The following is a 27935-nucleotide window of genomic DNA, read 5'->3' as shown; positions in this document are numbered from 1 at the left end:
TAGTGCTTACTGTCACAAACATATATATATATATCAAAGTTCTCAGAATTCTTTAGTATCTCTTTTTGGATATTATAGAAAATATCCAGGTTTTTGGGGTTTTTTTGCTTTGTTTCAATAAGCTGAATGTGATTTGATTTCAACAATATTTGATTTCAATACTCAAAATGTGGATTTAATAATTTAGCTTTCTGTATAATACCTGAGAAACTGCCAGAATGATTGCCTTGTTAAATGCCGCTCGCTGTCTTAAGACTTTATTTCATGTTAAGTATTTTTTAAAGAGTTCGAGAGAGAGAAAAAAGCAAAGCCCATCGCAAGTCTGAGGTTTGCAGAAAGATAAAATGCGTGTGTCTGGCTTGGGACGGGTCTGGCTGGGAGAGCATCAGTGCACCTGGGAGTGTGAACCAGAAGGCTCCATTTAGATACAGCTATGCACTGCATATGTTTTTTTCCTCTGCTGGAGCTCATCTAATTCAGATTTAAATTCATACATTATTATTTATGAATTATTAATTATTTTTTTAAATTCATACATTTTTAAGGCTCAGTGTTCCTAATAAGGCAGCTTTGCTGGACAGAGAACCATAAACATCCACTTGATGGTCGTCAACAACTCGAAGCCTAAGGTCTCAAAAGAAAATAACCTGCATCTAGGAGGAGGAACGTCGTATAAACCCATTTCAGCATTTACAAATATAAGCAGGACCCTTCAATAATTCAATACCTGACTTCCAAATTTGGAGAATGTCACTCTATCCAAAAGTTGAGGCTCATATTTTCAGAACTACATTTTCTGGAAATTTTTTAAAAATGTGATTAAAAAATCAAATATTGTATCTATTTCTAGCATCTTGACTCCTCCTCCCCGTGGATGTGGTGGTTTCTGGTCCCCTGGGGATCTAAAATGCCCTTCATCCCACAATCATTGTAGCCTGGCTTTTCCAAGGACAGACCCAATTAAGGCCAACTCCAAACACAAGGTAAGAGTCAACTCCAAACACAAGGTAAGAGTCAAGCATGAGAAGCTTTCAAGAGGATGACCAGAGATCCCTGTCTCCACATCCACATATGATGTAACACAGATGATGGCAATTTTAGCCACTCCCCAAGGACTTGACTCCTGGACCACAAAACGCTCTATCCCAAACTGCACCCTGGTACATAATTGGGTATTATGTGTCTCTTCTCAGGTGTGTGTGTGTGTGTGTGTGTGTGTGTGAGAGAGAGAGAGAGAGAGAGAGAGAGAGAGAGAGAGATAGAAAGGGATGGGAAGGGAGGAAGGGAGAGAGGAATAGTGATGGAATTTCTTCTTTGTCTACACTGAGATGAAAGCCACCATCATCTTGTATCTTGATTTATAGAGTAAAAATCAAGGATCTTTCACATACAGATGAATTTAGAACAAATGTGAATTTCTATCCAAAATCTGTCCACACTCTGAGACTAGATTTCCAAGAAAATGACACAAAAGGAAAAAAGCAATTTGCATAATACTGCAAATAATAGCAAAAAACTGGGGCAAATCTAAGTGCTCAAAGGAGAGGAGTGGCTTATTCTAGTGTGCCGCCATGGTTAAATGTTTTATCACTATTAAATGACCATTGTGAATTGTTTTTCTGATACGTGGAGAGGGGAAAAAAAAATAGTTTTCCTTCTACAGATGTGCAGAATGGTTAATGCCGGAAGACGGTCACGGCATCTGTTGGCCCAGTGCACGTGCGGTGGGCCAACAGGCATCAGTAGGTGCTCGGTAGGAGATGGTCTCAGAGTTTACCTTGAAATCAACTGCCAGCAAGTTCTACTTAAAAATGATTATAATCAGAATCCTCCGTCGGCGTGGGTAACACACATCAAAATCTCTGACTGGGGTAATACACCTTCTACAGGATTCTGCTATAGCTCCTTCACCAGACATGTCCCAGTTGGGAACGTATTGTAAATATGAAGTGTGTCAGCAAATATACCAGGGGATTAGTTTCTGTGGTTGGTTCCCACAAGCCCGTCTAACCCAGCTGGGAGCGGACTCAGAGACTGACAGCCCTACAGCCTGACAGGCCAAGGTGAAGGAAGGAAGATGATATTCCTTCCCTTCTTCTGGGAGCCAGGCCAACTCCATGGGGAATGTCAGAGCAGGTGGGATATGTCCTCTGCATCTTTCCTTTCTGCATCCTTTCCCCTCCCTCCTGGGCTTCTCTCCCGAGGCCCTCAGGCTGCCCACAGAGCTCGACTAGGGGACCCCATCCTCCCAGACCTACCCCAAATTCCCTACCGCCCCCCTCCCTGTCCTTGACCCAAATCGAAATCCTCACTCCTTCAATGTAGTTCATTGGTTCTCAAATTTCACTGTACTTCATGAACATCTGGGAAATAAATTTAAAAAAAGCCTAGTGGCTCCAGTCCGTTGAGTGTCCGACTTCAGCTCAGGTCATGATCTCATGGTTCGTGAGTTCAAGCCCCGCATAGGGCTGGCTGTTGTCAGCACAGAGCCCGCTTCAGATCCTCTGTCCCCCTCTCTCTGCCCCTCCCTCGCTCATGCTCTCTTCTCTCAAAAATGAACAAACACTTAGAAGAAGAAGAAGAAAAGCCTAGGCCCCAACCTCAAATATTTTGAGTCTGTTGCCTTAGAGGTCCTGGGAACTCTAGTTAGTTTAAAAAGCACTGCAGGTGATTCTAATATGCACCAGGGCTGAGAACCCCCGGTCAAGGTGATTCTGGCTAGATGCTAGAAGCCTTTGACTGCATTTCTTCACAGCAAGGATGTAAACAACGGACGGCTGCCTAGCAGCAGATACGGGTAGATTCCAGGGCAGCATTTTAACACATATGAAAAGTTTGAGCAGTAGGTTTTAGATTTGGGGAACAGGCCAGCCCTGTTCTGGGGATATACAGTAAATGCTGCTAAACTCTTCTGATTTTCGCAGCGTCTTCCTCTTCCATGTCTGAATTCACATGTGGAAATTCTAGCTCCCCCCACCCCCACCCTGCCCCTCACGGCCCCTCAGAGCTCCCAGCTCCGGAAGCCCTCATCTGACTCCGCTGACAGGGGTCTAAATGAGGGTAGGGATGCTGGGAAGGAGATAGGATCGCCCATCTCTCTTTCTAGACGATCACTCAAAAGTCAGCTTTATAAGCTTAATTCTCTTTTCCCTTTAAGGGTGTTCCTTGCCGGCCACGCTAAGCCGGGCAGAACTTGTGGCCTTTACAGTTAATAGTAGATCCCCCCACAGTGTAGTGTCCACCTTCTCTCAAACGAAGGCTCTGCAGTGGCTCAGGTGCTCGCTGCTAAAACATCCGCTGGGCTCAGTGCTGGGCGCCATGGCCCCGGCCCTGGGGCTACCAAGGCCTTCCGCCCTCTCCCCTCACCCCGCGGTTTATTCATTTGGCAAATGACTTCTGGTTCTATTCTTAGCACGAACGCAGACCTCAAATAACACCGAAACGCAAAAACTCAGCGCAATCCTTGCGTGGTTCCTGCTGCGTTCAGAAGCTTCAGGAAAGGGCAGAGGGAAGCGGGGTTGGATTCGGCATGCCCTATCTAGTTGGGTCAGGGTGCACACCCCAGATCCAAAGCTTGCCCACGGGGGTGCAGACATATCTCCGGGGAGGAATTCAGGCTACAATGGAAGATTTTGTCCTCTATTTTCTGATTCAAGGTGCTACACACCTTACTAGGAGAGTCTCCTCCGAGGGCTGTGTTATCAGCATTACCTTCTTTAACCGACTTTCCTTTTCATGAAAGGACACCTGAGGGACAGAGAGGTTAGCCAACTGGCCCTACCTGAACCCGTGTCATTGGCCTGCAAAGTCCATGCTCAGAACCATTCACTCTCAGAACAATCTAAAAACTCATCCATTTGGGATGCCTGGGTGGCTCAGTCGGTTAAGCGTCTGACACTTGATTTCAGGTCAGGTCACGATCTCACGGACATGAGATCAAGCCCCACATTGGGCTCCGCACTGAGCACGGAGCCTGCTTAAGATTCTGTCTCCCTCTCCCTCTGCCTGCATTTGTGCTCTCTCAAAACAAAACAAAACAAAACAAAACAAAACAAAACAAAACCAGCTTAAAAACCCATTCATTTCACGCACACTCGTGGCCCTTGGCTTCCCAAGAGCTTCTCTATAAGTTCTGCCATTGCTGCTCTTGGCAGACCTCTCTCGGGAAACCTACACCTGGGTTCATGCACTGGGTTCCTCATCCGGGGATGGCCAGGGGCACGGGGCCACCTTGCTGCTCCGGACCACTCACAGGTGAGGCTGGGAAGGAGGGACCGTTATTTACTGCTTTCCCCCAGGGGCCTTAGAGGGGAGAAAAGCCCACTGTTGACCTACCTCAGTGATGAAAGAAGTCACAAAACTCGCAGGGAAGGAAAAAAACAAAACAAAACAAAACAACTCAGTTAAACAAAAAGGAAAAAATAGAGAGGGGTGATGGGGGTACCGTGTCTGGAAATCACTCTGCAGTTCACTGCACATCCTCGGCACCCATGTTCCCCAGGGAAGTCTGGTCTTCAGCTTCCACGCCTATTCGCACGGCTATTTGCTGGAAGGACCAGCCACAGCCTCTCTGCGTGGCTGGCCGGAAGGCAAGGTGCTGTGCCACCTGCCAAGGATGGCCGGGACCGTCCAAGTCCCCTCACTCGTGGAGGGAGCCCCACCGGCACTTGGCAGGCTGCCCCCAGGACCCCAATGGATGGAGGAGATACACTCATTGTAAAGAGAAGACAGCAGGCCGAGGGGAATAGGCCAGGCTGACGTTCCCTTTGCTGACTGATTCCTGAGGAAACACAGTAACGGAACCTCAAGAGAGAACTGAGATCGAGAAATTGGAACGTGGAGAATACGTGCTCTGATCTTTGGCCTAGAGTGTGGAAGCCCACCCGTCTCCATGACACCCCCCGGTCTGGGGATCATCCCATCACTTGCCAGGTCTCCATGTTCAGACTGAGCTCTACCATTTTATTGGCCAAAGGTGAGTGGGAATTTCAACACAGACCCCAGCATATTTAATCCACCCAGGCTTGTGTTTCTGGTCTTGTTCTGTATCACAGAGTGTTTCATGGCGAGGCCTGTGGTGGCAGGAAGCCTTGGAATGTCTGCAGAGATCTAGTGCAGAGAGTGCCTCATGTTACCCAGCAAAGCTGTGCTGCTTCCTTGGGAGCTCTGCCTGCCCGGGGGTACCGAGACGGAGGGGCTGTGGTCACAGCTCACAACGCAGACGGATGTATGTGCCGCCATCTGCGAAGAGCGGAGTCGAGGCCAGATTAGTGAACTGTTACGAAGCTGTCTTTGTAACAACAGAGCTGTAAAAATTATGGCTCCCTGCAAGGCCACACCAACGCACCACTGTGCTGGGTGAGATGCTTCATTTTTCCAGGCAGCTCTGCCCTGGCTGATTACGTGAGACGTAACTGCTTTTGTTGCACATTCACAGGTATCAGGAAAAGACATTCTTGGCGCTCCTCATTTTCCATGCCCTACTTACCAACTTCATCCCTGACGTTTGCAAGTTCGATTGACAGCTCTTTTTCTTTCACAAGGGCACTTTCATTCTGAAAAAAAACAAAACGGATACCGAGAGTCCCCTAGTTTTACGCCAGATAAGCCCCTGTGACATGTTTAATTAATGAATCATATTAAGCAAATATTTATGAGTCTAGCCCTTAAGGAGATAATTTTCTCATTATATAAGCATAGAAAAAAAAATTACAAAGCCAAGTCCGACTCATTCATTTGTATCACATTCAAATCACAAAGCTCGCAATCTAATAATAATACCCCACTCGCGCTTTTCACTCTACTGCACCGTTTACACATCAACCTACAATCCCTTCTTTGCACGTCTATGCCCTGCATGGTAATCAGCTGTTATGTATTATTACACACCGCTAATTATTATCACTAGTATGAGATTTTTGAGCATGAAAACATCCACACCACCTTCTTCTGACGGGCGAATGCTAATTTTACCAACTGTCTCCTTACACGTACCCTTCTGTCCATATGTACGTGGTCGGCTACCGAATAAGTAACGAGCAGAAAGCTTAACGTGAAACATTTTTTTTTTTTGTAATGAGATCAACACCAAAACTTAAGGTTTCCAAGTTTTTTTGTTCCACTGTGTGCATCACTAGAAGGAACAAGACGAAAAGTCCCACGTGAGGTACTATTAAGGGCAAAGGACACCCTTTGTAACCACACAGCCCCTGAGTTGTTTTCAGATCATATGTATTCTATGACATGAAACCGAGAGGTACCTGAAGATATGCTGACTTTGTAATCTGGGTTGAGTCACCAGAAATAGCTACATTTGTTATGATTTTATTGTGACTAATAATAACTAGAAAAGGTGTGCTATATCAGTTCTCTTCCCATTAGAGATACCAAAAATGTAGGCCTTCAAAGAAAGTCTCTTCATTCGGTTAGAATGTGCTCCCAAAGCAAACATTTCCAAAAAGGGAGTTGAAGCTAAAAATTGTACCAGATCTCTAGCGTGAATATCATCAGGGTCTTGTGAATGTTCTTTCTTGATTAACCTCCTTTGACTTTGATTACAGCACCTCCAAAGAACCTGTTAACCTACCTCAAGGATGAAAGAAGTCACGAAACTCCCCATGAAGAGAAAAAACTCAATTAAAAAAAAGGAAAAAATGGGGGCGGGGTGGTGGTAACACGCAGATCTAGGTAACACGTGTGCTACTTTGGGTTGATGGGACGGACGGTCTCAGGTCATCCAACGGGCATTTGCTACACAATGTCATAATTTCATAGTATCCAAATAAAACTCTATTTGTGTGATACACTGACAGCTATTTTAGTCACGGGCATCAACAGGGATTAGCTCATGGTTCTTTTAAGAATAATGTAGCAATAACGCATCCTTTGAGGGATGGTGGGCCCCCATTTTATTCATAAAGCTCTCTCCTTCCATCCCAGCCCTCCGCATCCTTGCCTTCCCTAAATCTGAAGTCTAGCAATCACACCCGAGAATAGATAGTTTCCTAATCACTAAGGGATGCTGCCTCTATGCCAGGCCCGCTGCACAGGGTTATAAAGAGGGTTGAAGAAATTAATATATGCAAAGCAATTAGTAATTAGAAGTAATATATGCAGCCTGGCACTTGGCAAGCTCTTTATAAGTGTTAGTCGTTCTTAGAAGTCTTTTCTTTCATTTTATTTGCAACTGACTAATATCCTATAGATACTAGGGTCTTATCCACATTAACGATCTAAATGTGTTTAGGAATATGGCATATTCTTATGCTCTATTCTTTGCTTTGTTTTGCTTTTTGAAAATACCTTCCTGGCTCTGCCCTGATTCTGTTCTCAGTTCGAAGTCTAGATACCTGGGGAAGCGTTCTAATCAGATAGACCACAGGGATTCCCTGCTTGCTCTAACACAGCATAATGTGGCCGGCTGACTTTCAACGTGTTACTACAAATTAAGAAAACCTGGAATTCCAGAGTGGCTAGCTTTCTGTATTCACCCTGAAAGGATCTTAAACTAGTGAAAAAATTAACTTGTTTCTCCTATCAAGAAACACCTGGCTGGCTCAGTTGGTAGAGCATGAAACTCTTGATCTCGAGGTTAAGTTCAAGCCCCACGTTGGGTGTAGAGATTACTTAAAAAAATATATATATATACATATATATATATATATATGAATAATAATTTTTAATCCTCAGTTCCTAAGCACAGCCAGAGAAGTGAAGTAAAGCTGACCCTTGACCAACATTGATTTGAACTGGGTGTGTCCACTCCCACTCCAATTTTTTTTCTTTTTTAAAAATTGTTTTAAATTTTATTTATTTTAGAGAGACAGACAGCAAGAGTGGGGGGGGGGAGAGAGAGAGAGAGAGAGAGAGAGAGAGAGAGAGAGCGCCTCAAGCAGGTTCCATGCCCGGCACAGAGCCCGATGTAAGGCTTCATCCTCCCTTAACCCTGGGATCATGACCTGAGCTGAAATCAAGAGTCGGACGCTCAACCGACTGAGCCACCCAGGCGCCCCTCGAATTGTTTTCAATAAATACAGTATAGTACTGTAAATGTATCTTCTCTTCCTTGTGATTTTTTAAATAATAATTTATTTTCCCTAGTTTATTATAAGAACATAGCATATAATACGATATACAACACGTGTTAATCAACTGTTCTTAGTAAGGCTTCTGGTCCACAGTGGGTTATTCGCGGTGAAGTTTTTGGGGAGTCACAAGTTATTCACAGATTTTCTACTGTGCAGGAGTCGAGCACCTCAATCCCTGGTTCTTCAAGGGTTAACTGTACTGTACTTATCAGTCTCAAAATAGCATTATTAAAGTATTCACAGTCAGAGTGCTGACAGATGCAAAGACTTAGATGAGGGTAGGCAGTGAACAACCAGAACTTAACGAAACCCCACAAACCAACTCTGATTTCTAACATGAGCCAACGCTTCCCTCAGCTCCCAACACCCACCACCCCCACCCCGGAAAGAAGCCCTGGGCAGATGTGAACGGTGTCCTACCCAGGGATCTCCCAGATCACAGTAAATCACTCTACACTTTCCGGCCACAGGAGAATGAGATATTTGGGGAAGGAGTGGCTTGGAGGCCCAGTGAGGAGACCGTGCTGATTCTGGTAAAGATTATGGGCAACCTTCAGACCTGAATCACTGTTGTGAAAAGCTACCATTAATACTGACAGCCAGGCTGGACCCACCCATCTTCGCTTTAGGGGAGACACAAGTGAGAGAATAAAAGAAAAGGGCCAAGAAAAGAAAGGGAGCAGATGGGAAGAGAAGAGAGATGGAAGGGGAGATAGGAAGGGGACGGGTGACACCATAGGCCCTGCACCCTCTCCATTTGGGGAGACAGTGACGGGGAAAGAGTGAAGGAAGATAACCCAACTCGACCTCAACCTTTTGCAAGCATAGCCTATAAGCCAACTGCAGTTTCAAGCTACGGTCATCAGACGGCTTACCGAGGAAAGACTGGCTGTTAAACATCAGCAGCAAACCTGAAGGCTTAAATGTCAAGGTAAACAACGAAACTCTGGTAAGGTCTAGCTACTGACAGCATTAATATTAGTGTGAACATTTCCAAACACTTCGCGAACGTGAGGCACAGCGCTGGGTAGGCCCTTTCCCTCACTTAGTCCTCCAGGTGAGGCTGTCAGGTGGGTGCTGGGTTCTATTTCCCTGCGTGGAGGATGAAACGGAAGCTCCAGGCTAAGCAAGCCGCCCGTGCACGACTGGCTGGGAAGCGGTGAAGCCAGAGTCTATACAGACACAGCCTCAGGATCCAAGCTGCACCAGTTCTCAGACTGGATAGGAGCACTGATCGGTGGTCAGTGTCAGCTCCTCACCACTTTTTCAATAAAAAAAATTCCCTGGCTGCATTCACACCCCATCCCACCGTTGGAACTACCTGCCTTTGCCCATGGTATGGATTTGTTGGCCGCACGCCAGTACATTTCCAGCATGGCCTGCCTGAGGCTGTAACTTCTGAGAGGGTAGCTGTTCAGCTTTCCCCATCAGCGATCCCTAACCCCTGTGAATCCGTTCCTCCTCCTGAAGATGCTGGCTCAGCCCAGCTCTGCTGGCTAAGGCCAGCCTGTGTGGGTTGGCGACAGTCCTTTCTTCTTAAGTGCTTCTTTTTGAAATGATACCAACCCTTCTGATTTATGAATTTTCTGCATCAATTAAGTTACTCTTTGTTTCCTGAAAGCTAAACCAGAATGACTAGTGCTGCCCTGCAGTGGAGTGAGTCAACAACAACAGGACTGCAGGAACTCTCTTCCTTAACGCAAGAAGTGAACTTCAAGGAACCTTCCATCTCTCCTCCTGCCTCAAGTTACTCTGCCATCCATCATGGCTCAACAGATTCCAAAGGTGATCTCGCAAGGCCGTTAGGTTCCGTTGAACACACAGGAGGAAGGCGGCCCCAAAGACTCCCTCTGAAAGGGTCTCATGCCACGATTCCCCTTCGCTCCCCAACCTAAGCCAGTCCCGCGCGATGACGTGTTGGGATGACTGAAATATGAGCACGGCCCCCTCTGACGGCCCAGTGTGAGATCAGTGCTTCCCTACATGGGGAATGAGTGGAAAATTCCTAACTGGTGCCAAGCACGAGCTCCTGCTTTCACTCTAAAGGTCTAAAAATAGAACTCAGTATTAACCATCCAAACGATCCCGGTGATACAGTCCAGAAATCGCAAAGTCTAAAAGGCCATTCCTCTAAAATTACTGTTTACTCTATGACAGGCTTAACTGGAAATGGACCCTTGGAGAACATTCATCCAAGCCCCATACCAACAGCTGTGTCTTCTTATGCACCTCTTTTATTTGGTCACGTACCTCTCTTTTGCACACTGAGTTCTCTACTCTTTTTAGCACGATACGCCGTATTCACAGATGGAATCCGAGATGAGCTATCCCCATGAAACATCCAAACTCTCCCCCTCTACCTCTAGCCCTAAACACACCGCTGCAAGTCTGGCACAGTGAAGCCTGTACTTCTCACATACGGCTCTCCACGCTAAGGTGCTCAGCGACTCTTGGCGAATGCCACCATGAATCTCTCCCAGCTACACAAACCTGGCAAAGCCTCCAAACCGCTAATCATGCCATTGACTTCAAGTAACTGGATGTGTGTGGCCAAGCCCGAAGCCGGCCTGCCACACTCTGTCATTTTAACATGCTTCGTCAATGGGAGTTACCTGTTCAGCTGGTTGATGCCACCCATGAGAACTTGGTGGTGATAGGAAGTGAAAATGCCACTCTTTGTTAGCGTCACCCGCGTGATTCTACACTTGGACATGAGCTCCCTAAGCTCCCCCTCAAATCGGAAACCAAAGGAACAGACTAGTTACTATGAGACCAGAGGAAGAAGGAGCAGGAGGAAAGTGGGAGCACCCAAGGCAAGAGCCAAGAGAACTGTGACCCTAAACAGCACCTGAGGCTATTTCCGGGAACCTGTGTCACCCCCATCATATGGGCCCTTCTCTTTTCCTTGCCATGCTGCTGCCTCTGGTCTGTGATTCACCCTGAAGGGGCACTTGATCAGCTACAAGGGGGACTGATGACAATTTTGTAAACTTCACTGCAGTTTCTAAGTGTTTTGATCAGCTCCTGCTTCCCCCCACCACATTTTTCTTTAAAAAGACACAGATATGCCCAAGATGATGTGACTTTGATATGATGAGTCAGAAGAAAGAGTGTTTGTACTGGGCCCTCAAATATTTGTTGAAAAGAAATGAATTGATAAATGGAACAGTACTCTACCGTCAAAATAGTAATTTGGCAATAAATTAATTAATTGTAATAAATAAATAAATAGAGACACACACACACACACACACACACACACACACACATTACAAAATATATACATGTAAGTCCACAGACTCCCAACAAATTTCTAATTTTTCCTATCTTTTTAGTCTGCCCTGGAGTCAATGCAGATAAAAAAAAAATTCAACCGTGCAAAGCTAGGTTTGCTTAGCTAGGCTAAGCAAAAGAACCACACAGGGAATTAAAGACGAAACCTACAGAATTCTGCTATTTGAAGAAACTTCCAGATCCTTTTTATTGTGAATTTTGGAAATTCAAAGTGAGATACATACATGCACATGAAATCACAAAGGGGTTAAGGAATTTTTCATTCTTCCTAGAAACAATATTGCTGGGGCGCCTGGGTGGCGCAGTCGGTTAAGCGTCCGACTTCAGCCAGGTCACGATCTCGCGGTCCGTGAGTTCGAGCCCCGCGTCGGGCTCTGGGCTGATGGCTCAGAGCCTGGAGCCTGTTTCCGATTCTGTGTCTCCCTCTCTCTCTGCCCCTCCCCCGTTCATGCTCTGTCTCTCTCTGTCCCAAAAATAAATAAAAAACATTGAAAAAAAAAATTTAATTAGCTAGGCTAAGCAAAAAAGAAACAATATTGCTTTTCACTCATGGCTCTGTGAGTTCAGGTGAGGGTTTAATGCTACATGGCAGAACCCTGTTTTAATACGGAAATACGTTCTTTTGTATTTCAAGATGAACCAGCCACAAGGTGACACCTCCAAGGCTTCTGTGTTGTTTTCATACCACCGTTTGTGAATGCTGCGTTCAATTTCAGTATTAATACTGTGAAGCTTGGCTAGATTCATAATATAGCTCCGTGGAAAATTCCTCTGGGAGGTGGACTGACCTTTTGTTTTTCATTTCAGTTATTATGGCTTTAAGGCAGTGCTGATGGCATGCTTTGACTTCTTCAATAAGTATTATTTCTTTCACATATAATTAACACAGGCCACTGTGTTTTTCTACCAGCTTTTCTCCTCTGCAGTACAATTTAATAGAGACTGGTCAAGGCAAGTATCATTCACATTTAATATTCTTAAATACATGTCATTGTCTACTTGTATGAAAGATAAGCAGAACCACGTCTTGTTTTAAAAGAAATCAGAAGGAATAAACTCAGAGTGCATCATTCTGATCTTTTTCCTGTGCTTTTGTGATCGCAAAACATCTAGCTGCCTAAGAAGCCGCACTTAATAACTCAATGCCATAACCCACCCGGATTTTCAACTGACAACTAGAAAGGACAGAGTCTTATGGGGCCCAAGGTGAAGGAATGTGAATCCAAAGACGCAATGCTGGGAAATTCTGGATCTCAGAGTAAGCAAAACAAAGGAAGATTAGCCAGTGCCATGATTTTCAATCCATTTATTTATCACTTCAGAGGTTCTTTGACCTTCTCGGATTTTCTCTTATTACCTTCCCAAATCTATTACTGTCAGATGCCAGATGCCTGGGAGGAACAGTGAGGTGCCTTCTCCTAACTGCCACCCCCACCAAGAATTTAGAGGAAAGGTAAATAAAACCAGCCTCGAGATTAACATCAATGCAGGTAAGGTTAGGGTGGAGATATGCAAAGTAACCCATAAAGGGACGAGCAAGACTAAGTGACTTGCAGTCGAGGGAGAAAAAGGAGCCTTAGAAGACACCAAGGCAAGTGACAATCATACAGGCCTTCTCAAGTGCATTTCTAGCTAGAGGGGTGATGGGACGTGGACATATAGGCTCTGAGGCCACCGAATGCCTAAAGACCATAACTTGCTGGCTCAGATTCCATTCTTATCAAAGCCTCTTACGAAGCTAGACTTTTGACTCTAAAAAGAGATACGTATTTATCAGCCTTGTTACCATTTGTCAGTTGCATTTCTCACTGTTAAAAAACAAGTTGGCGTTCTAGTTTACATCTAATTTATTTCTCTCAATAACTCAACATTCCTAAGAATGACTAGCTCTGGAAGGTTAAGGGCAAGGAGTTTCTGTGTGTGCAGAGCGGCCGGCTTGATCCTGGACCAGCCGAGTCCACAGGTGAACAGACTCTGAAATCCATCGGGGTGTTCCAATGGCCTCTCTGGGTCACACTTTTCCTTTCCAAAATACCTACAGAGTGAGTCTTTCCACAGATTGCCTCTCTGTTCAAATCCCAAGATGGATTTCTACTTTCTTGCAACTCAAGTTAAAAAACGTGGGTCTGGCTTTCAGCCTGGAAAATATTTCCCCACACTCCCTCTATGCTTGGATTTCCTACTGTGTTTATGCTCATCTTTCATCAAACTGGGCTAAAGTACCTTTCCTCATGCACTCCCTGCTCAGAATTGCATTCCCGCTCCTCACACAGTTCATTAAAACTCCACCCCCTTTCTCAAAGTGCGGTTCATGTTCCATTTTTTCCAAGAAACCCTGCCTAGGATTCCAGCAGGGATTTCTCCTTTCACTAGATTCCAGAAACAGGTCCGGCCAGTCCCACGTAACTTTCACACTCCAGGCTTGCACTAATGTGTTAATTGCTGTACATGTGTTATTGTTGCCTACCCCGTTTGTAATTTCTCTGGAAAAGGTGAAAGTACAACCCAAGGAATAACTGGTAACTCCACAGGTCAGGTTGTGCCCTTCGGAGAATTCTTTGATAGCCCCCATCATAACGGGGCGATAGATATTATAAACACTGTGAGTCGGCAAGAAATGTTGTCAATGAACAGGTTTTTTGAAGAGGTGAAAATACATAAAGCACAATCGCCTTTTAAAAACCATTTATTCACCTAACACATTTTCATTCATTGAATAACCCTAGACAAGATTCTGTAGTTTCCCCCAGTGAATGAATATGCTAAGAAAGCATCTCAGGTTTATATCTCTTAGCCCTATCTCTGAAACTATTACTTAAAAGTATCTTTAATTGTCCGTTGACTCTTTTCAGAACATCTTTAGCTGCACTAGAATTAAGAATGTTTTAACAGTTCACAATTAGGGTCTCAAAATTGAGTTTTTAAATCCTGTATCCATATAAACTTCTAAGGAATTCCTTTTTTTTTTTTTTTTTTTTTCTTTTTCTTTTAAGGTTTATGAGGCTGGTCTGAAGTAAGCAGAAACAACTTTATCAACAATTTTATCAGGCCTCTTTCAACGTTGATGTTGGGATTGTTAGAGCTCATGAACAGACTGATGGATTTTACCGTGGGATTTAAAGGGACTGGAGACTGGAGCGGAATCCCATAACACTCTCCGCATCCCATGCCTGGCCCAATAGGTGACCGCTGAATAAACAAGTGATTTTGGCATACTGCCTGTGAAGGTACCCTGAAAAGCAGACGGCTAAATAAAATAATGACTTTTTTTAATCTTAAAAAAGGAAATCCTCAATTCCTCACATGAGCACCTGTGAATTTACAGTCTCAAAACCTCCCAGGGGAATAGACTCTGAACTATGGCAAAAGACAAGTCAAGAAATGTGGGGGTACACATAATGAGAAAGTTGATATGTACACTAAATTTTCATCAGGAGAGACGAGTCTGTATTATGTTTGGAGTTTTAAAGTTGAAACATTTGAAAGTTACTTAAACATCACTCTGGCTGGAGAGATGAAGTATTACTTAGTTGTCTCCCAACATTTCCACATTCAAACATGACACAGGGATAGATAGTTACTTTCAAGAAATTGATTTGAAACAAAAAAGGAGGAGGAGTTCACTTTAAACTATATTTTCTCAAAGGTCTGCAGATTACAGCTTCTATTTCTAAAACTTCTGTACCACGACTCAGGAAGAGGAACATTATAATATTGTCGTGCATGGAGCAAATCCTTCCTTTTTATTGTAACTATGGTTACAAAGCTTCCTTCAACACCTTTTTGTGACCACTTCTCTTGAAAGAAGGCTTCATCGCTTCAATATTGGATTTGTAGACAATTGAGTGCAAATGTTTTTTATTTCTATTTGGTAAAAGCTCATAAATGTACATATAAATATTTTAGTTCGCACTCATGGTAGTCGAAGCCAAACCCATTGAAATAGTTACTCTTATTGGAACAAAAGTACTGGGTGGGTAACTTTTAAAATATCAGTGCAATTTTCCTAGGTCAAAGTTCACAAACAGAACTGATAAGAAAGATGTTTCCAAGTGGCCTCCTTGTAATGAGCTTTATATTAAGCTATTTATTTTCCTTCACCTGGTCACATATGATACCTCAAGCTATCTATGTAGCTGCGGCCCACGTGGGTAGAAAAGAGACAATTTCAACCCCTTATTAAATCCCATTTCATGCGTCTTGGAAAAATCCAAATGTGTGTGAGAAAAAAAAAAAAATCACAGAGACAAGATTTCCTGCCAGCATATTTCTAGTAGTGAAATTAAAAGCATCCCCCAGGGGCACCTGGGTGGCTCACTGGGTGAAGCGTCCGGCTTCCGCCCAGGTCATGATCTCACAGTTTGTGAGTTCGAGCCCTGTGTCCGGCTCTTGTGCGGACAGCTCGGAGCCTGGAGCCTGCTTCGGATTCTGTGTCTTCCCCTCTCTCTGCCCCTTCCCTGCTCATGCTCAGTGTCTCTCTGTCTCTCAATAATAAATAAATGTTAAAAAAAAAAAAACACAAAAAACACATCATTCCCCCATCTCTCTGTGAGCTCACAGGCAAATGTCAAAAGCAAAGAAAGGCTTTGTGTTGGAATTGCCACACAGCTCTGGCTTGCTCCTTCCTGCTCTAGCCTCCGTTCCCTGGCTGTGAATCTTCCTTCCAGTGAAGACTTGAACACACCCTTGGCCTCTCCGGCTCCTTAAGGTTTCACCTCTCTGGGATACCCCCCTATGCCACGCAAAGAAGCGCAGCGAAGACAAGCCTACCGGTGCTTTCTTCTCTGACCCTAAGAATGTAAATGGCAAGCATGGATGCCGCTGGTAGAAACGAGTGGTAAACTTTCAGAGTTAGCAGTTGGCCAGCAGAAGCCTGCCTAGCTAAGCGAAATTCCCCGCCGGAACGTCTGGGGTTTCACGGGTACATTAAAACGCACTAAGAATATTCCAAGGCTTGCTCGGCGTTCCGGGTCTCAAGACGTTTGCGCGGAGCCCTACGGGTTTCGGGAATATGCAACAGCTGCCTGTGCGACTGGAGGGACAGGGAATTATGTAAGGCACTGCAGGGTAGGTGAGGCCGACCGTGTCTGCGGACCGCACTCACACCTCAGCACACGGGAACCAGCAAGGGCAGCCTGGGGCTCACCAACAAAGCGCACACACACGCGAGGGAAGAGGGACAGAGGCGGCCGGCTCAGGCTTCCTCTCTGCCCTTGCAAAGGAAGGGGGGAGGAGGAGGAGAGGGAAGGCAAAGTACCGTCTTGTCCAGGCACTGAAGGCAGTTATAAGGCTTGCAGCAACCGTGGCCCATCCCGGCAGGCTGGCTGGCAACGGGCCCTCCTTCATTCAGCGTGTCAGCGGGTGACTCCTAAGGCGAGGTGACGGCTCTGGCGAGAGGGGTGCGCCGCCGGGAGCTGTCACAACTTCCATGTGGCCCCCTCGGCTACCTTATTTCTCCTAATAACTTCAGGAAGCCGCAGCCCGAGGGAACGGGAGGAGGAGCGCGGCGCGGCGGCCGCGTTAGGATCCCGCTGCGGGGAGGGGCAGGGCGGCAGCCGGGAAGGGAGGGTCACTTTGCCACTGGAATCCTCCGATGGAGGCAAATCAGTTGCCGCAGAGCAATCGAGCATTTCCCGGGGCCAGCTCCCCCGGAGGCCGGCGAGCCCGCCCTTCCCGGGAGCCGCGCCGCTCCCACCCGCCCCGGGCGCGGCCGCGCCTCTGCGCGCCACAGACACGCCTGGAGAGGACGCAGCAAACACAAAAGAAGAGCCCGGTCTTCCAGGAGTACCCAGGGCTGAGCACTACGGCAGGGGCCCGGGGGACTCGGCTCTGCGCGAATAGCGGCTCTCTGCGTTCCCGGCAAGTACAGACATCTACAGGGTGCAGGGCGCGGTCTTCCCTCCAGCGACTCCTGGTCTCCGGGACCGGTCGCCGCCGGGAACCCCCCCCCCCCCCAACATGGCTCAGTTTCAGATTCGTGGGCCACGAACAAATTTGCCCGATTCGATGAAATCTTTGTAACTGAGATAGACTCGTGAAGTCGCTGGCCCAGGCCGACACTCACAAACCACGCGAGTGGCTTAAGTAATTAAAATCGGGGTTTGGGGCACGTCTGTCTCCTGGGCGTTATCAGCATAAAAGCCTTAGAGGACCTGATCTTTCCAGGCAATTCGGAATTTTTCAAACCGTTAAAAATCAAAAAGAGAAGGGGATGGAGACAAAGGTTTGTTTGTTTTTCAGAAGAGACGTGGTATCTAAAAATATATTTATGTAATCTTTTTTTTTTTTTTAATTTTTATGTAATCTTAAAAGAACAAGATGCAAACGTTTAGGAGGTAACTTTGTATTTCCTGGTAACTCAAAGGGGAACTCCTGATCCTGAAATGTACCATCTGCAGAAATAAACAATCACATCTTTGCCCACGAAATTTGCCTAAGACTATGAGCAGGCAATAGTTGTAACATTAGATAATTTTACTAACTTGAGATTTCCCAAGGAGATTTTAATTAAGGAGCACAGGCTATTTCAACTTGCTTGGACAGAGGACAAGGATGTCGGGTGATCAAACATGAACAGACTGAAATGTCTGCCTGAAACTTGAAACAGTAAGCTTAAACCTTTCTTCAAAGCTGGCAGGTAAACATTGTATATCAATGATACTAAAAAAAAACAAAAAAAAAAACAAAAAAAAACAAAACTAACAAGTAACTTGGAGCAATTCTTTGTTAAGGCAATATAGCTGTCCTTACCAAAATTGTATGTTTGTGTTTATTTATTTAAATTAAATTCCTATCAGAATTTTAAAGTACATCTATCTTGGGGCCCCTGGATGGCTCAGTCCACTGTATGGAAAGATGATACATTGTTGAGCGAGAACATAAAGTTTTATAAAACACAAAGCAAAACTATACCCATGTACATATTTGTATATGTCTAGAAGAAAGCTTTTGGGAAAATGCACAGTGTTCATATAAGAACATCCTACCCTTGAGGAATGGGAAATAGAAGTGAGAGAGCAAATTTCCACTTCTTTTTTTATTTTTTAAATTTTTTTAACGTTTATTTACTTTTAAGAGATAGAATGCGAGTGGGGGAGGAGCAGAGAGAGAGAGGGAGACGCAGAATCTGAAGCAGGCTCCAGGCTCTGAGCTGCCAGCACAGAGCCTGATGAGGGACTCGAACTCACAGACCTGAGCTGAAGTCGGACCTTCATCCGGCTGAGCCGGCCAGGTGCCCCTCTGCTTTTTTTTTTTTTTTTAACCCTCTTTCGAGCATGCATTACTTTTATTGTTTGAAAACAAAGTGTACTGGTGGAAGGCAGCGGGCACCGCCCAGCTCTGTCATGTCAGAGGCACTCAGCTCCCTCCCTCTCACACAGGCTTGTCCTCCTCAGCAGGGAGCCTGGGCACTCCTCTCAGAGGGAGAGAAATTCAGGGTATCCTGAGCTGAAACACCGACTGAGAGCTATTCCTGGGACTTTTGCAACCTTGGAAGAAAACCTCTATATTGCAAAACCTCCTCTATATTGTGAACCCACGTTCACAGCAACATTGCTCACAGTGACCAAAGGTGGAAATAACCCATGTGTCCACTGACTGGTGAAGGGACAAACTAAATGTGGTATATCCGTACAATGGAATATTATTCAGCCTTACAAAAGGAAGGAAATTCTGACCACATGAGCCTCGTGGACGTTAAATGAAATAAGCCAGTCACAGACAAATACTGTATGATCCTGCTTAGACGAGGTACCCAGAGCAGTCTGATCCATACAGACAGAAAGTAGGATGGTGATTACCAGGGACGGGGTGGGGGGGGGGGGGGTAGTAGGGAGGAATGGGGAATTGTTTCATGGGTACAGTTTTGGTGTTGCAAGATAAAAAGAATTGTAGAGATTGGCTGCACATAATGTGAATGTGCCGATGCCCCTGAACTTCCACTTAAATGGTTAAAATGGTCAATTTTATGTTAGGTGTATTTTAACTACAATTATACATTTAAAAAAAAAAAAAAGTGGTGGCTTGCATTCTCCCTGGAAACAGAAAGTCCTGGCAGTATAGGTATCTGATCTAGAAGGAACCAGGGCTCCTAGAGGGGATGCCTGGTCCCAGATCTGAAGCAGGAAATATCCTAGATAAGCCAGGGATACTGTGTTGTGTACTGTACTTTAATGATAAAGCAAAGTTCCTATTGTAGAAGGAGCCAGCAGGACTGGGGAGGCTCTAAGAAGCTAAATGTCTCCCCCACAGTGATGTAAAGCATGCTTTCTTTGGCACAATTGTCTTTCTGCACCACAAGAAAAGGTTTCTTTCTCAATTAGAATTTAGATCGCACCGTACTAGAACATTACTTCTTGTTCTTGGATGATGCATGAGCCTACTTGCTTATACAGTGGCCCACAAGAGATTAGGATGGGACTCGGGAGGCTGTACAAGAAGGCCAGGACTCTGCTTCTCTTCTTGTGCAGAAGGCACTAAGGGCTGGAGAGTGGGGGTGGCCCTGCCCATCCGCTACAGTGTTGCTGAAATCTCACATGTGGTAAAGCCCTCGGTACAGATAACCCAGATGTCGAGAGAGGCACCAATGTCCTAGAGTTGTGCCATATCTCTTTCCGCGTAAGTTAAAAAGCTTCAAACATACTCAAGAAGAGAGGGATAAACACAAAGGACCTTCACATACCCATTTCCAGTTTCTTTTTTCTTTCTTTTTTTTTTTTTTTAACGTTTATTTATTTTTGAGACAGACAGAGACAGAGCATGAACGGGGGAGGGTCAGAGAGAGAGGGAGACACAGAATCTGAAACAGGCTCCGGGCTCTGAGCGGTCAGCACAGAGCCCGATGCGGGGCTCGAACTCACGGACCGCGAGATCATGACCTGAGCCGAAGTCGGACGCTTAACCGACTGAGCCACCCAGGCGCCCCCCATTTCCAGTTTCAATAGTTGTCAAGATTTGGGGATGCTTCCTCCAAGCCCTTTTTTTCCTTTCCATCCATCCATCATCACCCAGAGTTAGCAATCATGGAGACTTTGTCACTTTATTTCCATGTATCCCTTTTATGTTCTTTGTTAAACTATTTTGAAGCAAAACGCGAACACTTCAGTGTGCATTGCTAAAAATTACGAACACTTTTATACAATCCCAATGCCATTGAAACACCGAACAAAACTGACAGTATATATTGGCATCTAATGCCTCGTTCATAACAAAATCTTCCTGGTTTCTCAAAGAAAAAAAATATCTTACAGTAGGTTTTCTTGAGTCAAGACTCAAACTAGGTCCACATATTACATTTGATGTTGCCTCTGAAGCCTCATTTATCAATTTTAGTATATGTGCTGCCGAAGCGAGCACTGAAGCCTCATTTATCAAAGGCAATGCCCACTTCTGCCCTCCCTCCCTCCCCCCTGCCGTTGACTTGTTCAGAAACTCGGTTGACTGGCTTGTAGAATGTCCCACACTCTGGTTTTGCCTCTTTGTTTCCTCATGATACCATTCGACTCATTCCTACATGCCTGTAAGTGAAATGTAGTTCTCGTGGCTGGATGAGACTCAGGTTTGATTTATTTGGGCAACGGTACCTGAGCTGTGATGTGCGCATACTGTGACATCCCCTCGGGAAGCACGCCATGTTCCATTTTTAGTGACGCTGTATGGCTCAGAGGTGACAGCCTCGCCTCCTCCTCTATAATGTTCCCCATCAACCTTTCATCTGATGGTTTCATCTGTTAATGATGACTCCTGAATCGATTATTTCACTGGGACTTACAACGGGATGTTCTGATGCCATCATCCTTCTCCATTTATTAGCTGGCATTTCCACGCAAGAAAAAAAATTTTCATCATCAACCAGGGTGATTTCGTTTCCCTGCAATACAGTTTATACAGGAACGATAGGATTAATGCTGAATCCTTTCGCTTAAAGTGCCAATGTTTTGAATGGAGGCTTGGCGTTGGGATGATACCGAAGGAGGTTTTTGCTTTCTCTCGCTTTTACGAAACATTATAAACATGTTTTTACGTGACTGTACACAATGTGTCTTAGTCGACTGCATTTATTACCCTTTTTATTTTATTCTACTTTAAAAAATATTTTTAATATTTATTTTTGAGAGAGAGAGAGAGAGAGAGAGAGGCAGACAGAGGCGGACAGAGGACCCAAAGCGGGCTCGGTGCTGACAACAGAGAGCCCAATGCAGGACTCGAACCCACAAACCGCAAGATCATGACCTGAGCCAAAATCAAGAGTTGGAGGCTCAACTGACTAAGCCACTCAGGTGCCCCCAATATTCTTTTTAGATGCTACATTTATTTCCTCTCTGGCTAATGGGAGCACCTTTTTGTTGGCCCCTGGGTCCTTTGGACGTAAGTCTATCTTCCTTCCTTTCTGACACAACACAGTATCCCTGGCTCATCTAGGATATTTCCTGCTTCAGATCTGGGACCAGGCATCCCCTCCAGGAGCCCTGGTTCCTTCTAGTTGGGAATGAGAATTAGGGGCCTAATCTGGGACCTGTTTGTTGTCTTTTAAGGGCCACCTGGTGGGAGGGAGATTTCCCTTGAAGGAAGTGGTCCCTCCTATAGACAAAATGTCCTTTGAAGAGGTCACTGAAGATATCGGCATGGAGCCCTGGGCTAGGGCGAGAAAAATGACAGCTCCTTCCTTTGGGGCATTTAGAAGTGGAAAAATGCTCAGTGAAACTCACTTTGAGGGAGATAAACTGGACTCTATAACACAAGGGCAAGCCAAGGGCTAGGTAGGGAGGTTCTCTTCGCCTGAAAATTTTCTAAGGAGTCTGCAATGTGTCTGAATATCTGAAAAACAAGACTGAACTTATTGAAGGCATATATAACGGGGGTTTAGACTACTGTGATTTGGCATAAAAGGAAGCTGTGACCTCACAAGCTGATGAAATCTGGGGCATTTTAATGGTTCTCAATGTTTTAAAAAGTTTGAGATGGTTTTAATTCCCTGCATATTTTCTTGCACTGGAATAGAAATGAACATTTAGATACGTTAGAAGTCCTATTGATATGTGTCTCCAGAGAAAATGTTACAAACACTCTACGTTTTGGAGCCATAACTAATAACGAATCTTCCCTGATCATTAACAGATGCCAGGCACTGTGCTTAGGACTTTGTGTGCAATAGCTTGTGTAACCTTCGAGTAACAATGTAAGATAAGCCCTAATACTGCCTGCATTTTGCAGATAAGAAATATCAAGGATCACCCAACCTAACCTGTCAGGTGAACATAAAGTTAGGAAATGATAGAGCGGGGTCTTCATCTCAGATCTGACTCCAAAGCTTATGTCTTCAGCCACTGAGTTGTACTAATTGCTTTGTACTTGTTGGGCCTTTATTATCTGTAAGCCCTACACCATTGCAAGTTTGTGCGATGTAAAAATATAAAAGGCTATTCAAACATATTTATGAAATAAATATTTTCAGAACTTGGGACAAGAGCCTCTACTGTAGTTTTGTTTTTTTGTTTTGTTTTTTTTTTAACATACATTTACAAACCAATGTGCAAATAACCTTAAACTGACAGCAGAAGGTCTCTTGGGTGGCTCAGTTGGTTAAGCGACCGACATCAGCTCAGGTCCTGATCTCACGAGTTTGAGCCTCGCATCAGGCTCTGTGCTGATGGCTCAGAGCCTGGAACGTGCCTGAGATTCTGTGTTTCCCCCTCTCTCTCCCCTACCCCTGCTCGCGCTCTCTCTCAAAAATAAATAAACATTTAAAAATTTTTTTTGAAAAAGTAAATTTAAACTGACAAAGTAGAAACCATGTGCCTAAGTCAATGTTACAATGTTCAATTTTATTATTTCTGTTCATCTTCCTGAAAGTTGGACTTCCTGACCCATCTCCCACTCACAATCACCCCCGTCCGACCCAAGTCTTCTGCTCAAACTTGGCTCCCTTGTCCCCGTCAGTGCCACTTTCCTTCTTCTGCCTGATTCTACCACTGAGAGGGAATTTTCTCCCTCTCTGTGCCATCATGTCATTCTGTATCCTTGCTCTTGCTAATGACATTCTGCTTCATGTGATGATAATTGTTCTTCTCTGTCTTCCGCCCAAATATCACAGCCCCCTTGCTGTGCCTCACTCGCGTTCATACCCACAACACCTGCCCGGAGAACAGGTCCCAGAGACATTTCTTGAGGGATTTGGGATGGGACTCGAAGGAGTCAAGCTAAGCAAAAGTGGCTTCCTGGCAGAGGCATTTTGGTACTTTGTGGAGTTTGAAAGCCATGGGGCCATTTGCAGGAGGTCGACGAGATAAAAATTGTATCACTGTCTCACTGTTTATTTCAAAAGAAAACCATGAAAAATGCTCATGAAAAAGCCTCTTACAGATTGTCAAGGCAACCATCTGTTTATTTTGGTTCCACCGTCTCTGCCCCTCCTTTGCCCATGCATTGAAAATATGAGCCTTTGCACTGGATTATAGCAAAGGGGATGGCCAGGAAAATATGCGTAGCTTTTACTGAACACAATCCATCTAGAGATTTTAATGCGGTGAGAATGGGCTGGAAACGGAAAATACAAAACAGAAATCTTTAAACTGCTAGTGGTAGGTGGTTATAATCATCTGCATACAGACAATAGATGCTCTGAAACACCTTTGATGTAAGACCCAGGATCTAGAATATTAAAGGAATAATAGTAAAAAAGAAACAAATGACATATGTACTATTCTCTTCTTAGAGACTTAGAAAAAGAGAACCGTAAAAACGGCATTTTTCTGTAATAACCCAAGTAGGAAGGTCGCTACTTATGCAGGACAATCTTGTGTTTGTTTTTTTTTTTTATTTCTAGTCTGTCTTTTTTTTTTTTTTTTCTAGTCTGTCTTTGACAGTAACTTTATTATTCTTTTTTCTGTTAAATCAGTGAGGGGGATGACTCCAAGCGAGGCATCCTCCTTTAAGTTTCTGCGTTATATTCAGAAGCAGTGACAACTCTCCTAAAAGCAGTGAAATCCAAAATGAGCTCTACTAGCTGGATACAGAGGTTGGACACGAGTGGAGAACTGGTGGGTAGAAGCAGATACAGAGATGGATAGTAGCTGGCGAAGCTCCAAAGCACATCTGATTATTTGACACACATTAGATGAGAAGGCTGATCACAGTGGACATTGAGCTGAACCAACAATGTAACAGCCATTATAAAAAAAAACGGGTGAAAGAAACTGGACACTGGAGTGGTGTCTGTGACCGATCTAGTATCCATTCCAGCCCCCTAATCCTCTAATCCGCCTTACTATACTGCGGGGAACCAGCAATCTCCCCAAGAACAGACTGGGATCATTGCATAAAGGGGAGTAATGTGTCACTGCTCTCAGCATACGGCCTCTTACCTTTGGTAAGACTGGTCCCCTACCCTTCAACCAGGTTGAGGTTGTCAGAGAAACCTCTGTTTCTCCTTTGTAGCATTTCTCACCAGGGAAATTCAATAGTTATGCGATCTGTTACGTGTCTGTCTTCCTACTAGGTCATTAACTTCATGAGAACAGTGACCGCATCTGCCCGTAAAGATACTGCTGTATCCTTATCACTTAGCACAGTGCCAGATACACAGTAAGTACCATTAAATGTTGAAATAAATACAAGATTGAGTGGATTTACCCTAGTTAAGTTACTCTTCTTTTGCTTTGGTGCTCTGAGAAGTACAAGATTTTAAGGGTGCGGCTTTCCATTATTACTTTCACGATATAAGAGCGGAAGAAAGATGTCACAGCCACTTTACCATTTTTCTTCTTTTTCCCACTGATGATAAGACCCTGGCCATTTATCTGTGTGTGTCTATCACCAAATAACACCGTTAGCAATGCTTGCTTTAGATTGCCCCACGGCCTCAAACCAATGATACCACATAACTTTTATTCCGCACCATATACCCAGATTCCCAAATCCACTGCCACTTCAGGGAAGGAAATGTTAGGTGTCCCCCTACTAGTGATTACATCTGGTGTTTACAAAGAGCCTACGCTTACAGTGAAGGTGGCCACGGTTCTTTGCAAATAGTGTAATGAACCGTAATCTCACGTATAATCCAGCGGCAAATCTTGTTTGCTATACCTTAAAAGTAGATCAGTCATGTGACCACCTCCTACACTTCTAAGTATCCTGGTCTAGGCTGCCAACGTATTTCACTTGGGTCATGGCAACAGCCTCCCAATTGGCGTTCCTGTATCTATTGTTGCCCCTTCTTCCAGTCTGTTCTCAACAAATTAGACTAAAAGGAATATCAGAAATAAAAGTCATAGTATGTCTCCTCTCTATCCTCTGTCCTCCAAATACTTCTATTCTCACTCAGAATGAAAGCCAAAGTCTTTCCAATGGCCCTTTATGGCCCTTCTCTTACTTCTCTGATCTCATTATGTAGCCCTCTCCCCATCAGCTACCATACTCCAGCCATGCTGGCCTCCCTGCTGTATTTTCCCATGCTGGGCATTTTGTCCCCATTGATCCTTCTGCCTAGAAAACCATTTCCCCAGATAGCCACACCTTGTTCCCTAACCACTGTCGCCGTGTTGGTAAGCCCTTTCTTAACTACCTATGTACATTCACAACACACCCTCACCTACCCCAGGACTCCCTATGCTCTTTTTCCTGATTTTTTTCTTCTCCAAGGTGCTGACCACAACATGCTTATTGATTCGTTTATCTCCTTCTACTAGAACGTGCTCCCAGTTAGGTTGGGATTTTGATATTCTGTCACTGTTGCACTCGCCACTTTGAGCAGTGCCTAGTACAGAGTACTACTGAATAAATATTTACTGGGTTAACGCATAAATGGTTAAAGGCCAAAAACGGACTCACGTCAAAGAGAGAAGAGGTAAAAAGTACAAACAAATATCTTTAGGAAAAGCAAGGGGGTATATTCTACCAATACAATAAAGATATATAAAGGGGAGATAGAAGAAAGACAACAGAATCTGCCTATGTCCGTATCTCCGAATGTTTCTTCAAAATGGACAAGGCGTAACAAGAAGAACAGAATATGTCAAAACCGCATTCTCAGCATAACTTAAGAATACAGGGCCAAGTGTAGCCTAACGAGAAGAGACCTGAAGGTATGTGCGATCTGAACTGGCAGGTCTTTGCAGCAAAGCAAGGCTGGGGAAGCAGAAAGGCACAAAGGAGAGAGGGCGCTACGGAAACTGGGTGTTGAAGGGGAAAAGAAATTTAAGGGGAAATTCAGGGCCCTGCAAGATGAAGAGTATTCAGAAACCAGAGGACACAAATCCCTGGCTCCACTCACTCCCCCCAAACCATGAAAGAATCCAGACTTGGCTACACTGACGGAAGAAGGCGCTAGACCGGCCATCTTGAAAAGCAGCCCGATATGACAAAAATGAGCAGAAAGCAATGAATAAGCAAATACAAAGATCTCACAAATGATCATAATAACGATCCTTACTACACGTTCACTAGATGGAACTAGAAGGTATCATGCTGAGTGAAATAAGTCAGTCAGAGGAAGACAGATACCATATGTTTTCACTCATATGTGGATCTTGAGAAATTTAACCGAAGACCATGTAGGAAGGGAAGGGGGGAAAAAGCTACAAATAGAGAGGGAGGGAGGCAAACCATAAAAGACTCTCAAATACAGAGAACAAACTGAGGGTGGGGGATGGAGGAGAGGGGAGGAGAATGGATGATGGGCATTGAGGAGGGCACTTGTTGGGATGAGCACGGGTGTTGTATGTAAGCGATGAGCCACGGGAATCGACCCCAAAAACCAAGAGCGTACTTTACACACTGTATGTTAGCCAACTTGACAATAAATTATATTAAAAAAAAAAGGCCTCCAAGAAAGCAGCCACGAAACAGAAGAAATCTATAAAAGAACACTCAAAGCTGTATTAGATATCCAAAAAATAGTATTTGGAAATATGAAAGCAAAGATTTTGAACGAGAAATACATGCCCTAAGAACATAAATGGACAAAGAACAGGAAATAATAAAAAGACAGTGAATTTCAAAACGGAAGAAAAGATAATTATTTCAGAAATGAAGATTAAATTACACGGTGCTCAAGATAAGAAAAAGTAAAATGAAAATTTAACAAGAAATATTTCAAGAAGTAGAAAAACTAAGAAAAGAAAAATGAGAAAAGAAAAGAAGTAAAGTGGGTCATAGAGAAAATACTGAAATGAAAACCAGATCATGAAGAATTAAGACTCATAGTATGAGACTCCTTGAAGAGGGAAAACAAAACAATGGAACAGGTCTAATACTTTAACATTGTAGTGTAAGAAAATTTTCCAGAGAATTGAATCTTCATATTGAAAGGGGCCACTGGGTCCTGGGAAAATGAACCCAGATTTAGCAGTTCTAAGCTGTATCCTATTAAACCTGTTACAATTTAGAGATTAAAAAAAAAAAAAAAATCAAGACCTCTAGGTAAAAAGATGACCCAATTACAAGGGCAGAAGTATAAATAAATAAATATTCAAAGCAAGACAGCAATAGAATAGCACTTAAAAATAAATAAACAGAAACATCTTAATTTAAAAAATATATGAGGGGCGCCTGGGTGGC

At 44.3% G+C, this 27935-nt stretch overlaps 1 protein-coding gene across 1 annotated transcript in view; it reads right to left on the bottom strand.

Moving 5' to 3' along the window:
* The window catches only part of MTUS2 (microtubule associated scaffold protein 2), a 495531-nt gene that overhangs the window by 51679 nt on the left and 415917 nt on the right, over positions 1–27935 (bottom strand). The window contains 1 exon segment of the mRNA XM_049647388.1: positions 5489–5555. Coding sequence (XP_049503345.1) covers positions 5489–5555 — 67 coding nt within the window.

This window comes from Panthera uncia (assembly GCF_023721935.1).
Source record: "Panthera uncia isolate 11264 chromosome A1 unlocalized genomic scaffold, Puncia_PCG_1.0 HiC_scaffold_16, whole genome shotgun sequence".
Lineage (NCBI taxonomy): Eukaryota > Metazoa > Chordata > Mammalia > Carnivora > Felidae > Panthera > Panthera uncia.
Note: the sequence above shows the minus strand (reverse complement) of the source record. Positions and strands in the feature narration are given on the sequence as shown.